The sequence below is a fragment of the Erythrolamprus reginae genome, chromosome 5 (assembly GCF_031021105.1).
Source record: "Erythrolamprus reginae isolate rEryReg1 chromosome 5, rEryReg1.hap1, whole genome shotgun sequence".
NCBI classification, from domain to species: Eukaryota; Metazoa; Chordata; class Lepidosauria; order Squamata; family Dipsadidae; genus Erythrolamprus; species Erythrolamprus reginae.
This window is the reverse complement of record NC_091954.1, coordinates 1,541,524-1,556,985: the sequence shown is the minus strand read 5'-3', so window position 1 is coordinate 1,556,985 and position 15,462 is coordinate 1,541,524. Positions and strand designations below refer to the sequence as shown.

Genomic DNA, 15,462 nt, shown 5'->3' with positions numbered 1-15,462 from the left:
TCGGATTACAGGGCTGGAAGTTGATAAAAGATTCTCTTTTGAGGAATGGCAAACTTTGTTACTGTTGATGGTGCATCCCAATGTCAAAATTCTTTAGAATAGAATAAAATAGAATAGAATTCTTTATCGGCCAAGTGCAATTGGGCACACAAGGAATTTGTCTTTGGTGAAGAATACATAAAAGAAAATATAGATTTGTCAAGAATCATGAAATACAACACTTAATGATTGTCATAGGGGTCAAATAAGCAATCGGGAACCAATCAATATTAATAAAAATCTGAAGGATATAAGCAACACGTTAGTCATACAGTCTAACGGGAGGAAATGGGTGATAGGAATGATGAGAAAAAACTATTAGTAATAGTAGTGCAGACTCAGCAAATAGTTTGACAGTGTGGAGGGAATTATTTGTTTAGCAGAGTGATGGCGTTTGGGGAAAAAACTGTCCTTGTGTCTAGTTGTCTTGGTGTGCAGTGGGTAGGAGTTGAAACAGTTTATGTCCAGGATGTGATGGGTCAGTAAATATTTTCCCCGCCCTCTTTTTGACTTGTGCAGTCTACAGGTCCTCAATGGAAGGCAAGTTGGTAGAAATTGTTTTTTCTGCAGTTTTGATTACAAGAAAACTGCACGGGCTTAAGAGTTGAAACTGGTTACTTTGCACAAATCTTAGGACTATCTTTTGTCTGTCTTTTCCCCAGGATTTTATTTTATATTTGCTCAGATGGCCCAGCTCACAAATGTCGGGCACAAAAGAAATTGTCTGGCCAGGGTTGAATTTGAAAATTAATTTGGAAACATGTCTGATGTTTATTTGTTTGTTTGTTTTGTCACGTACGTTTTGGTGGTATAAAGAAATATAATAATATACAGTACAGTATACATACAGTACTAGTAAGAGAGAAACATTAGGACAGTGGACGGAAGGCACTCTGGTGCACTTATCCATGCTTATGTTTGATGCTTTTTGCACACTTTGAGTGCAATAAACACCGCTCTTTGAATGATTTCTTAAATTCTCTAACGAGATGACAAAAAAAAAAAAGAGGACGTCGAGTCCAGCATCATTATAGAAATTTGCTTTTTGCAATTCGAAGATGCAGGGCTTTATTTGCGCATGTGCACAGGTCCAAGCTCGAGCGTTTGGCAATCGCCTGGCGGTGGGGTATGTTCCTTCTGCGCAAGCGCAAGTCGGCAACTCTAAGGCCCGTTTTCTAAACAATATGGCAGCCGCCACCGCCGCTTGTTTGGCCGAGACGCGGGTGGGGCAGGTGGTAATGCCGGGGGAAGCGTTGGCCTTGGCCGGCCAGGACGAAACGGACGGCGAGCGTCTGCGTCTGACCACAAGCGGGCCGCAGAAGGGGCGGCTGGTGTGCGGGCCAGGGTTGAGACGCGGCGCCGACGGCCTGCTGGTCACCAAATGCGGCCTGCTGCGCTACCGCGGCAATTCCACCCCGACCGGAAGTGGGAGCGGAAGTAGTTCCGGAGGGACATATTGGGTGGACTCACAACAAAAGCGGGTAAGAAGGATCCTGCGCGTGCGCACTTGGGGAATTTGATCCTGCTGGTGGCCCCAGGAACTGCAAATGTGTGGATGGCTCTTAAAAAAACCCGGAAGAAGATATAATAAAATATTATACACTGTAATTTTATGTTAATAGGATAGATATAATAGAATTGGACACAGAAGGAATTTGTCTTACATTAAGAAATGAATGAATGAATTTAATTCATCGTATTAAAGTATAATGATATATAATGCAATCAAATAACACATGGTTATATAAAATATAATTAATGGGTTTTTATATTAATGGGTTTTTAATTGTTTCTAACATCAGACTACTATTGTACACTGCTTTATTGTTGTTGTTAGCCGCCCCGAGTCTCCGGAGAGGGGCGGCATACAAATCCAATCAATCAATCAATCAATCAATCAATCAATAAAATAAAATTATAATTTGCTTGTATCTTTGCAATATATGATATACATTTATATAATATAGTAATATTTTATAAATATGTAATTGATACCTGTAGTGTATAATATGGCACAGTCACATCACGGTCACATTATTACATAGTACTTATTATTGGTACTTATTTTTATAGTTATTATTGTTAGGGTTCTACATTTAGGCAAGAAAAACAAAATGCACAGGTACAATATAAGTGGTACATTGCTCAACAATAGCAACTGTGAGAGGGATCTTGGACAACTATTTAAATAGGAGCCAGCCATGTGCAGCAGCTGCCAAAAAGGCCAACACAGTTCTAGGCTACATCAACAGAGGGAGAGAATCAAGATCACGTGAAGTGTTGGTATAACTTTATAAGGCCTTGGTAAGTCCACATTTCTAATGCTGCATCCAGTTTTGGTCATCATGATATAAAAATAAGATGTGGAGACTCTAGAAAAAGTGCAGCTACAAAGATGGGGACTAGAGACTAAAACCTAGGAAGAATGGCTGCAGGAACTGGGCATGGCTAGTTTAATGAAAAGAAGGACCAGGGGAGACATGATAGCAGTGTTCCAGTATCTCAGGGGTTGCCACAAAGAAGAAGGAGTCAACCTATTCTCCAAAGCACCTGAGGGCAGAACAAGAAGCAATGGGTGGAAACTAAACAAGGAGAGAAGTAACTTAGAACTAAGGAGAAAATTCCTGACAGTCAGAACGGTTAATCAGTGGAACTGCCTGCCTCCAGAAGTTGTGGATGCTCCAACACTGGAAGTTTTAAAGCAGATTTTGGATAACCGTCTGTCTGAAGTACTGTAGGGTTTCCTGGCTAAGCAGAGGGTTGGACTAGAAGACCTCCAAGGTCCCTTCCAACTCTGTTGTTATTATTAGTATTACTATATTATATAGGGTATAATACAGTATGTTACATAATACATATAAATATTTGGGGGAGGAATGTTGTATTTATGTACAGTGGCACTTTGCAAGAAAAATATCACTATATTCATGGTGGATTGCAGGGGAGGATATGTTTGCATGGTATTATTGCTTTGTTTTCTGTCCAAAAGGAGGAAAACAATCATTTTTTTCCTTATTCTTGCCAGTATGTCCCAGTGAAGGGAGACCATGTGATCGGCATAGTGACGGCCAAGCCTGGGGACATATTCAAACTGGACGTCGGAGGCAGTGAACACGCCTCCCTCTCTTACTTGGCATTTGAAGGAGCCACCAAAAGGAACAGGCCAAATGTACAGGTGAGAAACTCTCTGAAGCAGCAGGAGGACGAATCCCAGCGACCAGTTAGGTCCCACAGAGTGGGCCTTCTCCGGGTCCCGTCAACTAAACAATGTCATTTGGCAGGACCCAGGGGAAGAGCCTTCTCTGTGGCGGCCCCGGCCCTCTGGAACCAACTCCCCCCAGAGATTAGAATAGCCCCCACCCTCCTTGCATTTCATAAGCTGCTTAAAACCCACCTCTGCCGTCAGGCATGGGGGAACTGAGATATTCTTTCCCCCTAGGCTTCTACAATTTATGTATGGTATGTTTGTATGTGTGATTGGTTTTTAAAATAAGGGTTTTTAGCTGTTTTAGTATTGGATTGTCGCATCTTGTTTTTACCACTGTTGTTAGCCGCCCCGAGTCTACGGAGAGGGGCGGCATACAAATCCAATAAATAAATAAATTAATTAATTAATTAATTAAAAACCATCCCGTTGTCCTCAGGGATGTTTCTGAGCAAACCTTGGGGGGGGATTTGAGCCGTGACTTTAGAGTCTGGTATTCAGTGTCAGCATGTTTGACCTGGCTTCTCGGTTGGATCTTGTGGTTTGCCCTGAAAGTGATTTCTTCCTGGCCAACAACAGAGCCATTTTATTTATTTATTTTATTTATTTATTAGATTTGTATGCCACCCCTCTCCAAAGACTAGGGGTGGCTCACAACAGTAATAAAAACAATATAGCAGTGGAACAAATCTAATATTCAAAAACATATAAAACCCTATCATTATTTTAAAAAAACCCAAACAGCACATTCATACCAAACATAAAACAAAGTATTAAAAAAAAAGCCTGGGGGAAAGGTGTCCCAACTCCCCCATGCCTGGCGGTATAAGTGAGTCTTCAGTAGTTTACGAAAGACAGGGAGGGTGGGGGCAGTTCTAATCTCCGGGGGGAGTTGGTTCCAGAGGGCCGGGGCCGCCACAGAGAAGGCTCTTCCCCTGGGGCCCTCCAAACGACATTGTTTAGTCGACGGGACCCGGAGAAGGCCAACTCTGTGGGACCTTATTGGTCGCTGGGATTCGTGCGGTAGCAGGTGGTTCCGGAGGTACTCTGGTCCAATGCCATGTAGGGCTTTGAAGGTCATGACCAACACTTTGAATTGTGACCGGAAACTGATCGGCAGCCAATGCAGGCCATGGAGTATTGAAGAAACATGGGCATATCTGGGAAGCCCCACGATGGCTCTCGCGGCCATGTTCTGCACGATCTGAAGTTTCCGAACACTTTTCAAGGGTAGCCCCATGTAGAGAGCGTTGCAGTAGTCGAACCTCGAGGTGATGAGGGCATGAGCGACTGTGAGCAATGTCTCCCTGTCCAAATAGGGCCGTAACTGGTGCACCAGGCGAACCTGGGCAAACGCCCACCTCGCCACAGCCGAAGGATGATGTTCCAATGTCAGCTGTGGATCGAGGAGTTGGTAGTTTAGCAAAAGCACAGAGCTTTATATATGGCTTCACAGTACTTTTACAGCCCTCTCTAAGCGGTTTACAGACCCAGCCTCTTGGCCCCAACAATCTGGGTCCTCATTTTATCAACCTCGGAAGGATGGAAGGCTGAGTCCACCTTGAGCCAGTGGTGAGATTGGAATTGCTGGCAGCCGGCAGCACTGCATTCTAACCACTGCACCACCATGGCTCATAAGGTTTGATCTGGACGTGAAATAAATAAATAAAAATCCCAATGTGTTCTGTCACTACTTCTAATCCGGATAAAAACAGATGTGGCTGGGTTTATTCCTTGCATCAAGATGTAGCTATTTTAAGAAGCGGTTGTGGGGTTTGCTCTAATGCCATCACATTATTATGGGTCACTAAGATGACTTAAATTTCAAATATGATCGAAACATTTAAATATGCGGTAAGTGGAATCCATCCCTGACCCTTCTGTTGCCTCCTCGAGGTAGTGTTGGTTATGACCTTTAAAGCCCTTCATGGCATTGGACCAGAATATCTCCGAGACCGCCTCCTGCCGCACGAATCCCAGCGACCGATTAGGTCCCACAGAGTGGGCCTTCTCCGGGTCCCGTCAACTAAACAATGTCGGTTGGCGGGCCCCAGGGGAAGAGCCTTTTCTGTGGCGGCACCGGCCCTCTGGAACCAACTCCCCCCGGAGATTAGGACTGCCCCTACTCTTCCTGCCTTCCGTAAACTCCTTAAAACCCACCTTTGCCGTCAGGCATGGGGGAACTGAAACATCTCCCCCCGGGCATGTTTAATTTATGCATGGTATGCCTGTGTGTGCGTCTGTTAGTATATGGGGTTTTTAAAATATTTAATATTTTTAAATTTGTCTGTTTACTTATGATTTGTTTCTACATGTTGTGAGCCGCCCCGAGTCTTCGGAGAGGGGCGGCATACAAATCTAAGTAATAAATAAATAAATAAATAAATAGTGGTACCTCTGCCTAAAAACGCCCCTACTTACAAACTTTTCTAGATAAGAACCGGGGTTTTTTTGCCTCTTCTCAAGAACCATTTTTTATTTACAAACCTGAGCCTCCAAAACTGTAACTGGAAAAGGCAGGGAGAAGCCTCCGTGGGGCCTCTCTAGGAATCTCCTGGGAGGAAACAGGACCGGAAAAGGCAGGGAGAACCCTCCGTGGGGCCTCTCTAGGAATCCCCCGGGAGGAAACAGGACCGGAAAAGACGTGGAGAAGCCTCCGTGGGGCCTCGCTAGGAATCTCCTGAGAGGAAACAGGGCCAGAAAAGGCAGGAAGAAGCCTCCGTGGGGCCTCTCTAGGAATCTCCTGAGAGGAAACAGGACCGGAAAAGGCAGGGAGAACCCTCCGTGGGGCTTCTCTAGGAATCTCCTGAGAGGAAACAGGACCGGAAAAGGCACGGAGAACCCTCCGTGGGGCCTCTCTAGGAATCTCCTGGGAGGAAACAGGACCAGAAAAGACGGAGAGAAGCCTCCGTGGGGCCTCTCTAGGAATCTCCTGGGAGGAAACAGGGCCGGAAAAGGCGTGGAGAAGCCTCCGTGGGGCCTCTCTAGGAATCTCCTGGGAGGAAACAGGACCGGAAAAGACGGGGAGAAGCCTCCGTGGGGCCTCTCTAGGAATCTCCTGGGAGGAAACAGGACCGGAAAAGACGGGGAGAAGCCTCCGTGGGGCCTCTCTAGGAATCTCCTGGGAGGAAACAGGACCGGAAAAGACGGGGAGAATCCTCCGTGGGGCCTCTCTAGGAATCTCCTGGGAGGAAACAGGACCGGAAAAGACGGGGAGAAGCCTCCGTGGGGCCTCTCTAGGAATCTCCTGGGAGGAAACAGGGCCTCCACCCTCCCCAATCAAATACATTATTTGCTTTTACATTGATTCCTATGGGAAAAATTGCTTCTTCGTACAAACTTTTCTACTTAAGAACCCGGTCACGGAACGAATTAAGTTTGTAAGTGGAGAGACCACTGTACTTATGCACAGACTTTTTTTCTTACTCCATCATCCCGCGCAGAGGTGAGGACAAAGAAAAAAGTGGAAAAAGGGCAGGATGTCAAATCTGCTTTTTCTTTCCTTTAGGTGGGAGACCTTGTTTATGGCCAGTTCATCGTGGCCAATAAAGACATGGAACCCGAGATGGTCTGCATAGACAGCAGCGGCCGGGCGAACGGCATGGGAGTCATAGGGCAGGATGGCTTTTTATTCAAGGTCTCGCTGGGCCTGATCAGAAAGTAGGTGTCAAGGAAATTCTTACTCCGCAACTATGTCATTTGTGCCTTTCCCGTGTTTCATAGTGTAGTTACTTTAAAAAAAAACCTAGCAGTTAACTTAGAAACTTTTATTTATTTATATATTTATTAATTAGATTTGTATGCCGCCCCTCTACGTAGACTCGGGGCGGCTAACAACAGTAAAAAGACAATATGAACAAATCTAATATTAAAAGTAATGTAAAAAAAATCCCAATTTAAGAAACCAATCATACATACAGACATACCATGCATAAATTTTATAAGCCTAGGGGGAAGGGAAAGTCTCAATTCCCCCATGCCTGACGACAGAGGTGGGTTTTAAGGAGCTTATGAAAGGCAAGGAGGGTGGGGGCAACTCTGATATCTGGGGGGAGTTGGTTCCAGAGGGTCGGGGCCGCCACAGAGAAGGTTCTTCTCCTGGGTCCCACCAAACGACATTGCTTAGTCGACGGGACCCGGAGAAGGCCAACTCTGTGAGACCTAACTGGTTGCTGGGATTCGTGCAGCAGAAGGCGGTCCCTGAGATATTCTGGTCCGATGCCATGAAGGGCTTTATGGGTCATAACCAACACTTTGAATTGTGACCGGAAACCGATCGGCAACCAATGCAGACTGCGGAGTGTTGATATGACATGGGCATATTTAGGAAGGCCCATGATAGCTAGAACATTGACGGCAGAAAAAGACCTCATGTACGGAGAGGGGCGGCATACAAATCTAATAAATAATAATAATAATAATAATAATAATAATAATAATAATATGCATGTACACATATGGCATATATACCTAGAATTAAAGAGTATATTTTGGGTGTTCAGTAATAGTAAGTAGAGAGGGAAATTGAATCCCCTTGAGGCGAGGAGAGGCCAGGCACCCGAACCCAAACCCTTGAGATGAGTGACGTCAACTTGGCCACCTTTAAGCCCGTCACATGACCTTTAAGCCACCCCCGATCACATGATTGTCAAGCTACTCCCATCTGGTCACATGGCCGGCAAGCCACACCCATAAAATAAGCCACTTACCACAGTGGGGTAAGCAAAAAGTTTTTGCAGTCCTTCACTGGTCCTCATTTTACCCACCTTGGAAGGATGGAAGGCAGAGTCAACCTTGAGCTGGTGGTGAGATTTTAACTGCTGAACTACAGCCAGCAGTTAGCTGAAGGAGTCTAAAGTAGCCTGCATTTAATGGGTCTAACTATTAGCCTGGTCTTTTATGCTCAGTTTTTTTCAAATTAGCAAAACATAGGCATTTAGAAACATAGAAGATTGACGGCAGAAAAAGACCTCCTGGTCCATCTAGTCTGCCCTTATACTATTCCCTGTATTTTATCTTAGGATGGATCTAAGATACTGGACACAGTATTATTCCAAATGGGGTCTCACCAGCGCTCTATATAGTGGGATCACAATCTCCCTCTTCCTGCTTGTTCTACCTCTAGCTATGTAGCTTACAACCACAATTCAATGAAAGTTGTAACATGGGGCAAAACTTACTTGACAAATGTCTCACTTAACCCTGACTTCCAACTCTTCTTAGAAGCACAGTTCAAGATAAACACACTCCAACCTCAACTTTTAGCTTCTACACATTAATATATAACTAGCCATTCCTAGAACACTAAATCTTTCTAATCAACAAAACCGAGGTCAAAGTCTCTTTTTTCCCCCCCTTCACAAGCACAAATTCCACAAGTGATATCCAAATAAAAACACATTTTCTTCTTCGAATAAAAGAATTAATATAACTATTCCTGATTTTATCTTCTTTGCTATGGGAATAATGTGTGTTTCTATTTGCACCTAGTAATCTTTGTGAACTGTCACTGTTTTTATTTACAAAATTCATTGTGTTCGTTCAAATTCTTGGACCGTAGTGGGGAAAAATGGGAACCTCTCCTTTTTCTTAAACTCTTCTTTTTTCTTCGAAGTCCTAAAAAATCCCCCTTTTCTTTCTTTTTTCTCTTTCCCCCTGTATCTCACACTCCCCCCTTCTCCACTCCCTTCCCTTAATTTCCTATTTTTTTATCTCTTGTTTTTTATATAATGAAATAAAAGCTTAATAATATGTCTCATTTAGCAACATAAATTTTGTGCTGCTGAGTTTTACATTAAATTTAGATTCATGATTTTTTAAAAACTTCTGGTTTCTTTTTGTTTTTTGTCAAAATGTTTAATGGATTTCAACTCCCCATCAGCGCTCGCTCTCTTCAATCCACAGATCTCATCAGCATTTTCTGGAGTTTTTGCTGTTCTGAACTTTCTCTCTCTCTCTCTGTCACATACACAGAGAGAGAGAGAGAGAAGGAAGGAAAGGAAGGAAGGAAGGAAAGAAAGGAAGGAAGGAAAGAGAAAGGAAGAAAGAAAGGAAGGAAAGAAAGAAAAAAAGGAAGGAAAGGAAAGGAAAGAAAGGAAGGAAAGAAAGAAAAGAAAGGAAGGAAAGAAAGGAAGGAAGGAAAGAAGGGAAGGAAAGAAAGAAAAAAGGAAGGAAGGAAAGAAGGGAAGGAAAGAAAGAAAGAAAGAACTTGCACCCAAAAGTTATAGAGAAGTTGTTTACAAGGAACAAAAGTCTTCAGATCTTAGAATTTTATGACAATTCTGCTTTCCCAGAAAGGAGAAATTAAAAGCAGTCTTGACTTTTCACAAGGATACTTGGCTTAGAAAATAATCTATTAAGAATTGAGATGGGATTGATGTCATGAATTGATTTCTCTTTTCTCTCTCCCCATTGTTTTAATTTCAGACTCTTGGCTCCAGATTGTGAAATCATGTCGGATTTGGGACAACTTTGTCCTTTTGAGCTGGTGTTAGGAATGAATGGAAGAATCTGGGTAAAAGCCAAAAACGTTCAACAGACTTTAATAATAGCAAATGTTCTGGAGGCTTGTGAGCACATGACGGACAAACAGAGGAAAGGAATAATTGCAAAGTTCTTAGAAGGCTGATGGGGAAGAGGACGCGTGATGAATTCCCAGAGAAAGAAAAAGAAAATGCTGCATATTTAAATATTTTATAAGATAAATACAAACTACAACATTCTGTGCATTTCGTCGTCGTTTCTTGCATTCTATCCTGCTTATTTTTCAAATGTTCTGTACTTTATGGAGGACTTTTTGTAAAGATTCCCAAACTACAACCTTGTAAATGTTGAAGATTTTAAAAAGGAAACACTTGCTGTTTTTTTTAACTTGATCTTTGTTTCATTTTGTTTGCAAATATGCACAGACTTGTCCATGAAGAATGTATCATGGGTAGAAGAGTTGGATTTTTATTCCGAAAAGTAGATGCTGAAAAAACAAAATATAAATAAAGATTACCAAGGGAATTTACCACTGTTTAAAAAAAAAACCAACCAGAGAATTAAGTTTCTCTCAAAGATTTAACCCCGCTCTTACCTTGCAAGCTCTTTCATTGTTACTCTTTGCAAAGAATGTTTTCCGAGCCCTAAGTCTTTGCAGGGTTTTTTCATTGCTTTAACTTGCTCCAAATAAATTTTTTTCCAGTGCTAACCAGGTTCTAACAATGTTCCCAGCTCTTACTACTTGCCAGCTCTTTTATTGTTACACTCTGGGAATAATGTTTTCCAAACTCTTTGCAGTTTCCCCCCCCATTGGTCTAACTTGCTCCAAATGTTTCTTTCCATGTGCTAATGGTGTTCCCAGCTCTTACTGGCTTGCAAGCTCTTTCATTGTTACTCTCTCTAAATAAAGGGTTTTTTAAAAGCCCTAATCAGGGGATAAAATAATATGCTGGCTAAGAATGTTAGCCAGATGAACACCTGGTAAGCAGATTCTTTCCCCTTTCTTCCTCCCCAAAAACTAAGCTGTGTCTTATACTCCGGTGCGACTTATATTCCGAAAAATTTGGTAAACATATTATTTATTTATTTATTTATTAGATTTGTATGCCGCCCCTCTCCAAAGACTCGGGGCGGCTAACAACAGCAAAAAGACAATATGAACAAATCTAATACTAAAAGTAATGTAAACCCCCCCCCCCCCATTTTAAGAAACCAATCATACATACAGACATACCATGCATAAATTTTATAAGCCTAGGGGGAAGGGAATATCTCAATTCCCCCATGCCTGACGACAGAGGTGGGCTTTAAGGAGCTTACGAAAGGCAAGGAGGGTGGGGGCAACTGATTTCTGGGGGGAGTTGGTTCCAGAGGGTCGGGCCGCCACAGAGAAGGCTTTTCCCCTGGGTCCTGCCAAACGACATTGTTTAGTCGACGGGACCCGGAGAAGGCCAACTCTGTGGGACATAACTGGTCGCTGGGATTCGTGCGGCAGAAGACGGTCCCGGAGAGAGAGAGAGAGAGAGAGATACAGTGATCCCTCGATTTTTGCGATCTCGATCTTTGCGAAACGCTATATCGCGATTTTTCAAAAAATATTAATTAAAAATATTTTCCCACCCGATGACGTCACTCTCTTCCTTTCTCATCTTTCTTTCTCTCTCTCTTTATCTTGCTTCTTCCTCTCTCACACTCTTCCTCCCTCTCATCTCTTTCTTTCCTTCTCTCTCTTTCTCTATCTCTCCCCCTCTTGCTCTTGAGCGGCGCGTGGGCGGCGAGGAAGACCCAGGGAAGGTTCCTTCGGCCGCCCAGCAGCTGATCTGCTCGGCAGCGCCGCAGCAGCGAGGAGCCGAAGATCCGGGTTTCCCCTTTGCGTGGGCGGCGGGGAAACCCGGATCTTCGGCTCCTCGCTGCTGCGGCGCTGCCGAGCAGATCAGCTGCTGGGCGGCCGAAGGAAGCTCTAAGGATTTTATAGAACAGCCCAGCCCCCAATAATCGGGGTCCTCATTTTACTGATCTCAGAAGGATGGAAGGCTGAGTCAAACATGAGCTGGTGACAATGGAACTGCCGAACTGCTTGAAGCCAGATTCGCTTAACAGCCGTGTTCATCAGTGGCTGCAGTGGTTCACTTTTGGGTCTCTTCACACAAACCCTTCACACTAATTGCATCAGCTGAAGCCCTTTTCTCTGCTTGGAGGCTGCAACCCAGGCTTGCTAAACCAGGGCTGCAATAGTGTCCAGAGGACAACAGCGTCCTGAGTCCCATTGGGACTGGACAGCACAGAAGTCAAATAGATAGATGAGAGAGAGAGAGAGAGATACTTTACGAGAAGAGCCCTCCCCTCCTCTACTCACAACGGAATACCTTACACCAGTGTTTCCCAACCCTGGCAACTGGAAGATATTTGGACTTCAACTCCCAGAATTCCCCAGCCAGCAAATGCAAATGCTGGCTGGGGAATTCTGGGAGTTGAAGTCCAAATATCTTCAAGTTGCCAAGGTTGGGAAACACTGCCTTACACAATCAGACCTGAAATCCCAGGCTTAGAAAGCTTAGAAGTACGTTGCCTTAAACAGGACCTAAGCGTAGCCCATAAAATCATCTGCGACTATTTCAGCTTCAACCACAACAATACAATGTCAGTTGGCGGGCCCCAGGGGAAGAGCCTTCTCTGTGGCGGCACCGACTCTCTGGAACCAACTCCCCCCAGAGATTAGAACTGCCCCTACTCTCCCTGCCTTCCGTAAACTCCTTAAAACCCACCTCTGCCGTCAGGCATGGGGGAATTGAAACACCTCCCCCGGGCATGTTTAATTTATGCATGGTATGTTTGTGTGTGTGTCTGTTAGTATATGGGGTTCTTTTAAATCTTGTATAAATTTTAAAGTTATCTGGATTATTTATGATTTGTTCTATCTTGTTGTGAGCCGCCCCGAGTCTTCGGAGAGGGGCGGCATACAAATCTAAATAATAAATGAATGAATGAATGAATGAATGAATGAATGAATGAATGAATGAATAAATAAATAAATACACGAGCACAGTAAACCACTCCAAGCTCGACTGTAGGAAATAAGACTTCAGCAACCGAGTTGTTAATGCATGGAACTCACTACCTGACTCTGATTTTGTCACTAAACCTCAAAACTTTACCCTTAGACTGACCTCTCCTGATTCCTAAGAGGTCAATAAGGGGCGTGTATAAGTGCACCAGCGTGCCTTCCGTCTCCTGTGCTTATGTTTTCCTCTTACTAGTATCATGTATAGAAACAGTGTTACATCTTTGTGTACTACCAATACGTACTTGACAAAACAAAAAAATAAATGTTCTATCCTAAAATACTTCAGGGAACAGAATTGGTGACATGGTTACAATTTCAACTTTCTTAGCTCAGCAAACTTTGATAAACAAAAGATACTGTAAGAATTAAGCTTGGAATAATTTTTTATTGCCCAAGTGCAATTAGGACACACAAGGAATTTGCCTTGGTGCATTTGCTCTCAGTGTACATAAAAAAAGTACCCATCTCATGTATAATAATTTTATTATTATTTATTAGATTTGTATGCCGCCTCTCGGGACGGCTCACGACAGTAATAAAAACAAAATAGTAGTGGAACAAATCTAATATTAAAAAACATATAAAACCCTATCATTATTTTAAAAAACCAAACAGCACATTCATACCAAACATAAAACAAAGTATAAAAAAGCCTGGAGGAAAGGTGTCTCAACTCCCCCATGCCTGGCGGTATAAGTGAGTCTTGAGTAGTTTACGAAAGACAAGGAGGGTGGGGGCCGTTCTAATCTCCGGGGGGAGTTGGTTCCAGAGGGCTGGGGCCACCACAGAGAAGGCTCTTCTCCTGGGGCCCGCCAAACGACATTGTTAAGTCGATGGGATCCAGAGAAGGCCAACTCTGTGTGACCTTATCGGTCGCTGGGATTTGTGCGGTAGCAGGCGGTTCCGAAGGTACTCTGGTCCTAATAATGTATAATTAATATAATTATTATAATAATAATGTAGAAATAACTTATTTCTTTGTGTACTACCAATATGTACTAGACAAAATAAATAAGACGGCTGTAGGGGCAGGTGTGTTGATTTATTTGTTTTGTCAAGTACGAATTGGTGGTATACAAAGATATAATATTTATATACGTGATACTAGTAAAAAAGGGGGGGGGGAAGAAACATTAGGACGGGGTGGAAGACAGGCGCTGGTGCACTTATGCACGCCCCTTGCTGACCTCTTAGAAATCGGGAGAGGTCAATAGTGGACAGTCTGAAGGATAAAGTTTTGGAAGTAGGCGACGTTTAAAATACAACGAAAGAGACAAGAATAACTCCAGGGATGTGTTGGGCAGATGCTATTCTTAGTCAAAGCCAATAGGGGTTGGGTTAGCTGACCATCACAACCACAACCACACACACGCACACAGAGCTCCTCCGAAGGACAATAGAAACACCAGCTGTGCCATCTCCGCGGCTGCAGCCCCCTCGGCGCGCACGATGCGTCCTCTTTTGCGCATGGCTCGGTTTAAGGCCCTGATGGTTCCGGCTGCTGGATTAAATCGCCGCCTCGCCGATTGATTTAGCCGGCCTGAGCGGGGCCTCCTCCGCCCTCCCTCCCGGGTCCCCTGGGGGCTGATGGGCTGCGGGCAGGCGGCCTGGGCTGCGGGCTTAGCGGCAGGTGAGGACGGGCGCGCGGGGCTGTGTGGCGCAGGAGCGCGCGGGGATGGAGAGCCGGCGCCAGCATCCTTTGCAGCTCTTGTGAGTGTGAGTTCGCCAGCTTTGCGCACGCCAAGCCGAGCCGGGGACCAAGCCTTGCACACCCAGCACTGAAAGCTCAGGCTTGGGGGCTTCTTGGGGGCTTCTTTCCCCCCTTGGGAAGTTTATGGGAGAGCCACGTTTTGGGGAGGGTGGGGACTGTGGAGTTGCAACTAGGTCGGCTAGAGGGCAGTAGAAAGAGGTGAGTCGTTTACCCAAATAAAAATCACGGGGACCTGGTGTCAGAAGCGGCAGCCTTGATGCAAAATGGAGGAAACAAGGTTAGACCACCTCTTTTATTTAAAAATAAAAACCAGCGTTGACCTCTTTGCAAAATCCCCTAGAAAGGGAAGAGCCCGCGGGTTGGCGCTTGGAACCGGGCCCTTTTTGCAGTTGCAGCAAAAGTTTGGGACTAGATGACCTCTCAAGACCCCTGATTCTGGAAGGGCCTTCTGCTCGAGCAGGGGTTGGGCCAGATGACCTCCAAGGTACCCTTCCAACTCTGCGGTTCTGTAAGTCTGGACGTTTCCCCCGGCTTTGGATTTGGAGAGGTTGAGATTCAAGCTTGTTTTTCCCACCCACACCCACCGTTCCCCCCTTCTGCTGCTAGCTACGAATGTCGGGTGGAAGCAAACTTGGATAGGAAGGAATCAGGTTGAAATCCTGGCGCAAAGCCCCTGGCGGCCCTTAGCAAGATATTTTTCCGTTTTAATGCATGCGCGTTTTTATTCCAATCCTGCAGAAAGGGAAAACGTGGTTGCAAAGGGAGTTAACGAGCCCTTTCTTAAGACAAAGGGACCCCAACATTGCTGCTTTCGTGGTTTAAGATGAAATGCAATGCAGTAAACCAGTGTTTCCCAACCTTGGCAACTTGAAGGTATTTGGACTTCAACTCCCAGAATTCCCCAGCCAGCGAATACTGGCTGGGGAATTCTGGGAGTTTAAGTCCAGATATCTCCAAGTT

At 44.5% G+C, this 15,462-nt stretch overlaps 3 protein-coding genes across 7 annotated transcripts in view; 2 read left to right on the top strand and 1 right to left on the bottom strand.

Annotated features, from left to right (window-relative positions):
• DYDC1 (DPY30 domain containing 1) overlaps positions 1-8,488 on the bottom strand; it is a 29,569-nt gene extending 21,081 nt beyond the window's left edge. Inside the window, exon 1 of one of the 2 annotated variants that reach the window (XM_070751934.1) lies at positions 8,425-8,488. The gene's annotated coding sequence lies outside the window, so the exon portion shown is untranslated. Of the gene's footprint in view, positions 1-7,953; positions 8,107-8,424 lie in introns of those variants that run through there. The other variant, XM_070751935.1, reaches the window with a different exon arrangement.
• EXOSC3 (exosome component 3) lies at positions 1,179-10,114 on the top strand. Its single transcript, XM_070751931.1, has 4 exons — positions 1,179-1,520; positions 3,065-3,214; positions 6,753-6,904; positions 9,671-10,114. Exons 1-4 carry the CDS (start codon positions 1,224-1,226, stop codon positions 9,870-9,872), a joined length of 801 nt encoding a protein of 266 aa, XP_070608032.1. The 5' UTR covers positions 1,179-1,223; the 3' UTR covers positions 9,873-10,114.
• Positions 10,115-14,194: 4,080 nt separating this feature from the next.
• Positions 14,195-15,462, top strand: part of LOC139167478 (peroxiredoxin-like 2A) — a 19,046-nt gene continuing 17,778 nt past the window's right edge. Inside the window, exon 1 of one of the 4 annotated variants that reach the window (XM_070751925.1) lies at positions 14,195-14,421. In XM_070751925.1, coding sequence (XP_070608026.1) covers positions 14,379-14,421 — 43 coding nt within the window. In that variant the 5' untranslated portion in view covers positions 14,195-14,378. Of the gene's footprint in view, positions 14,508-14,564; positions 14,780-15,462 lie in introns of those variants that run through there. The other 3 variants (XM_070751927.1, XM_070751926.1, XM_070751929.1) reach the window with 3 other exon arrangements.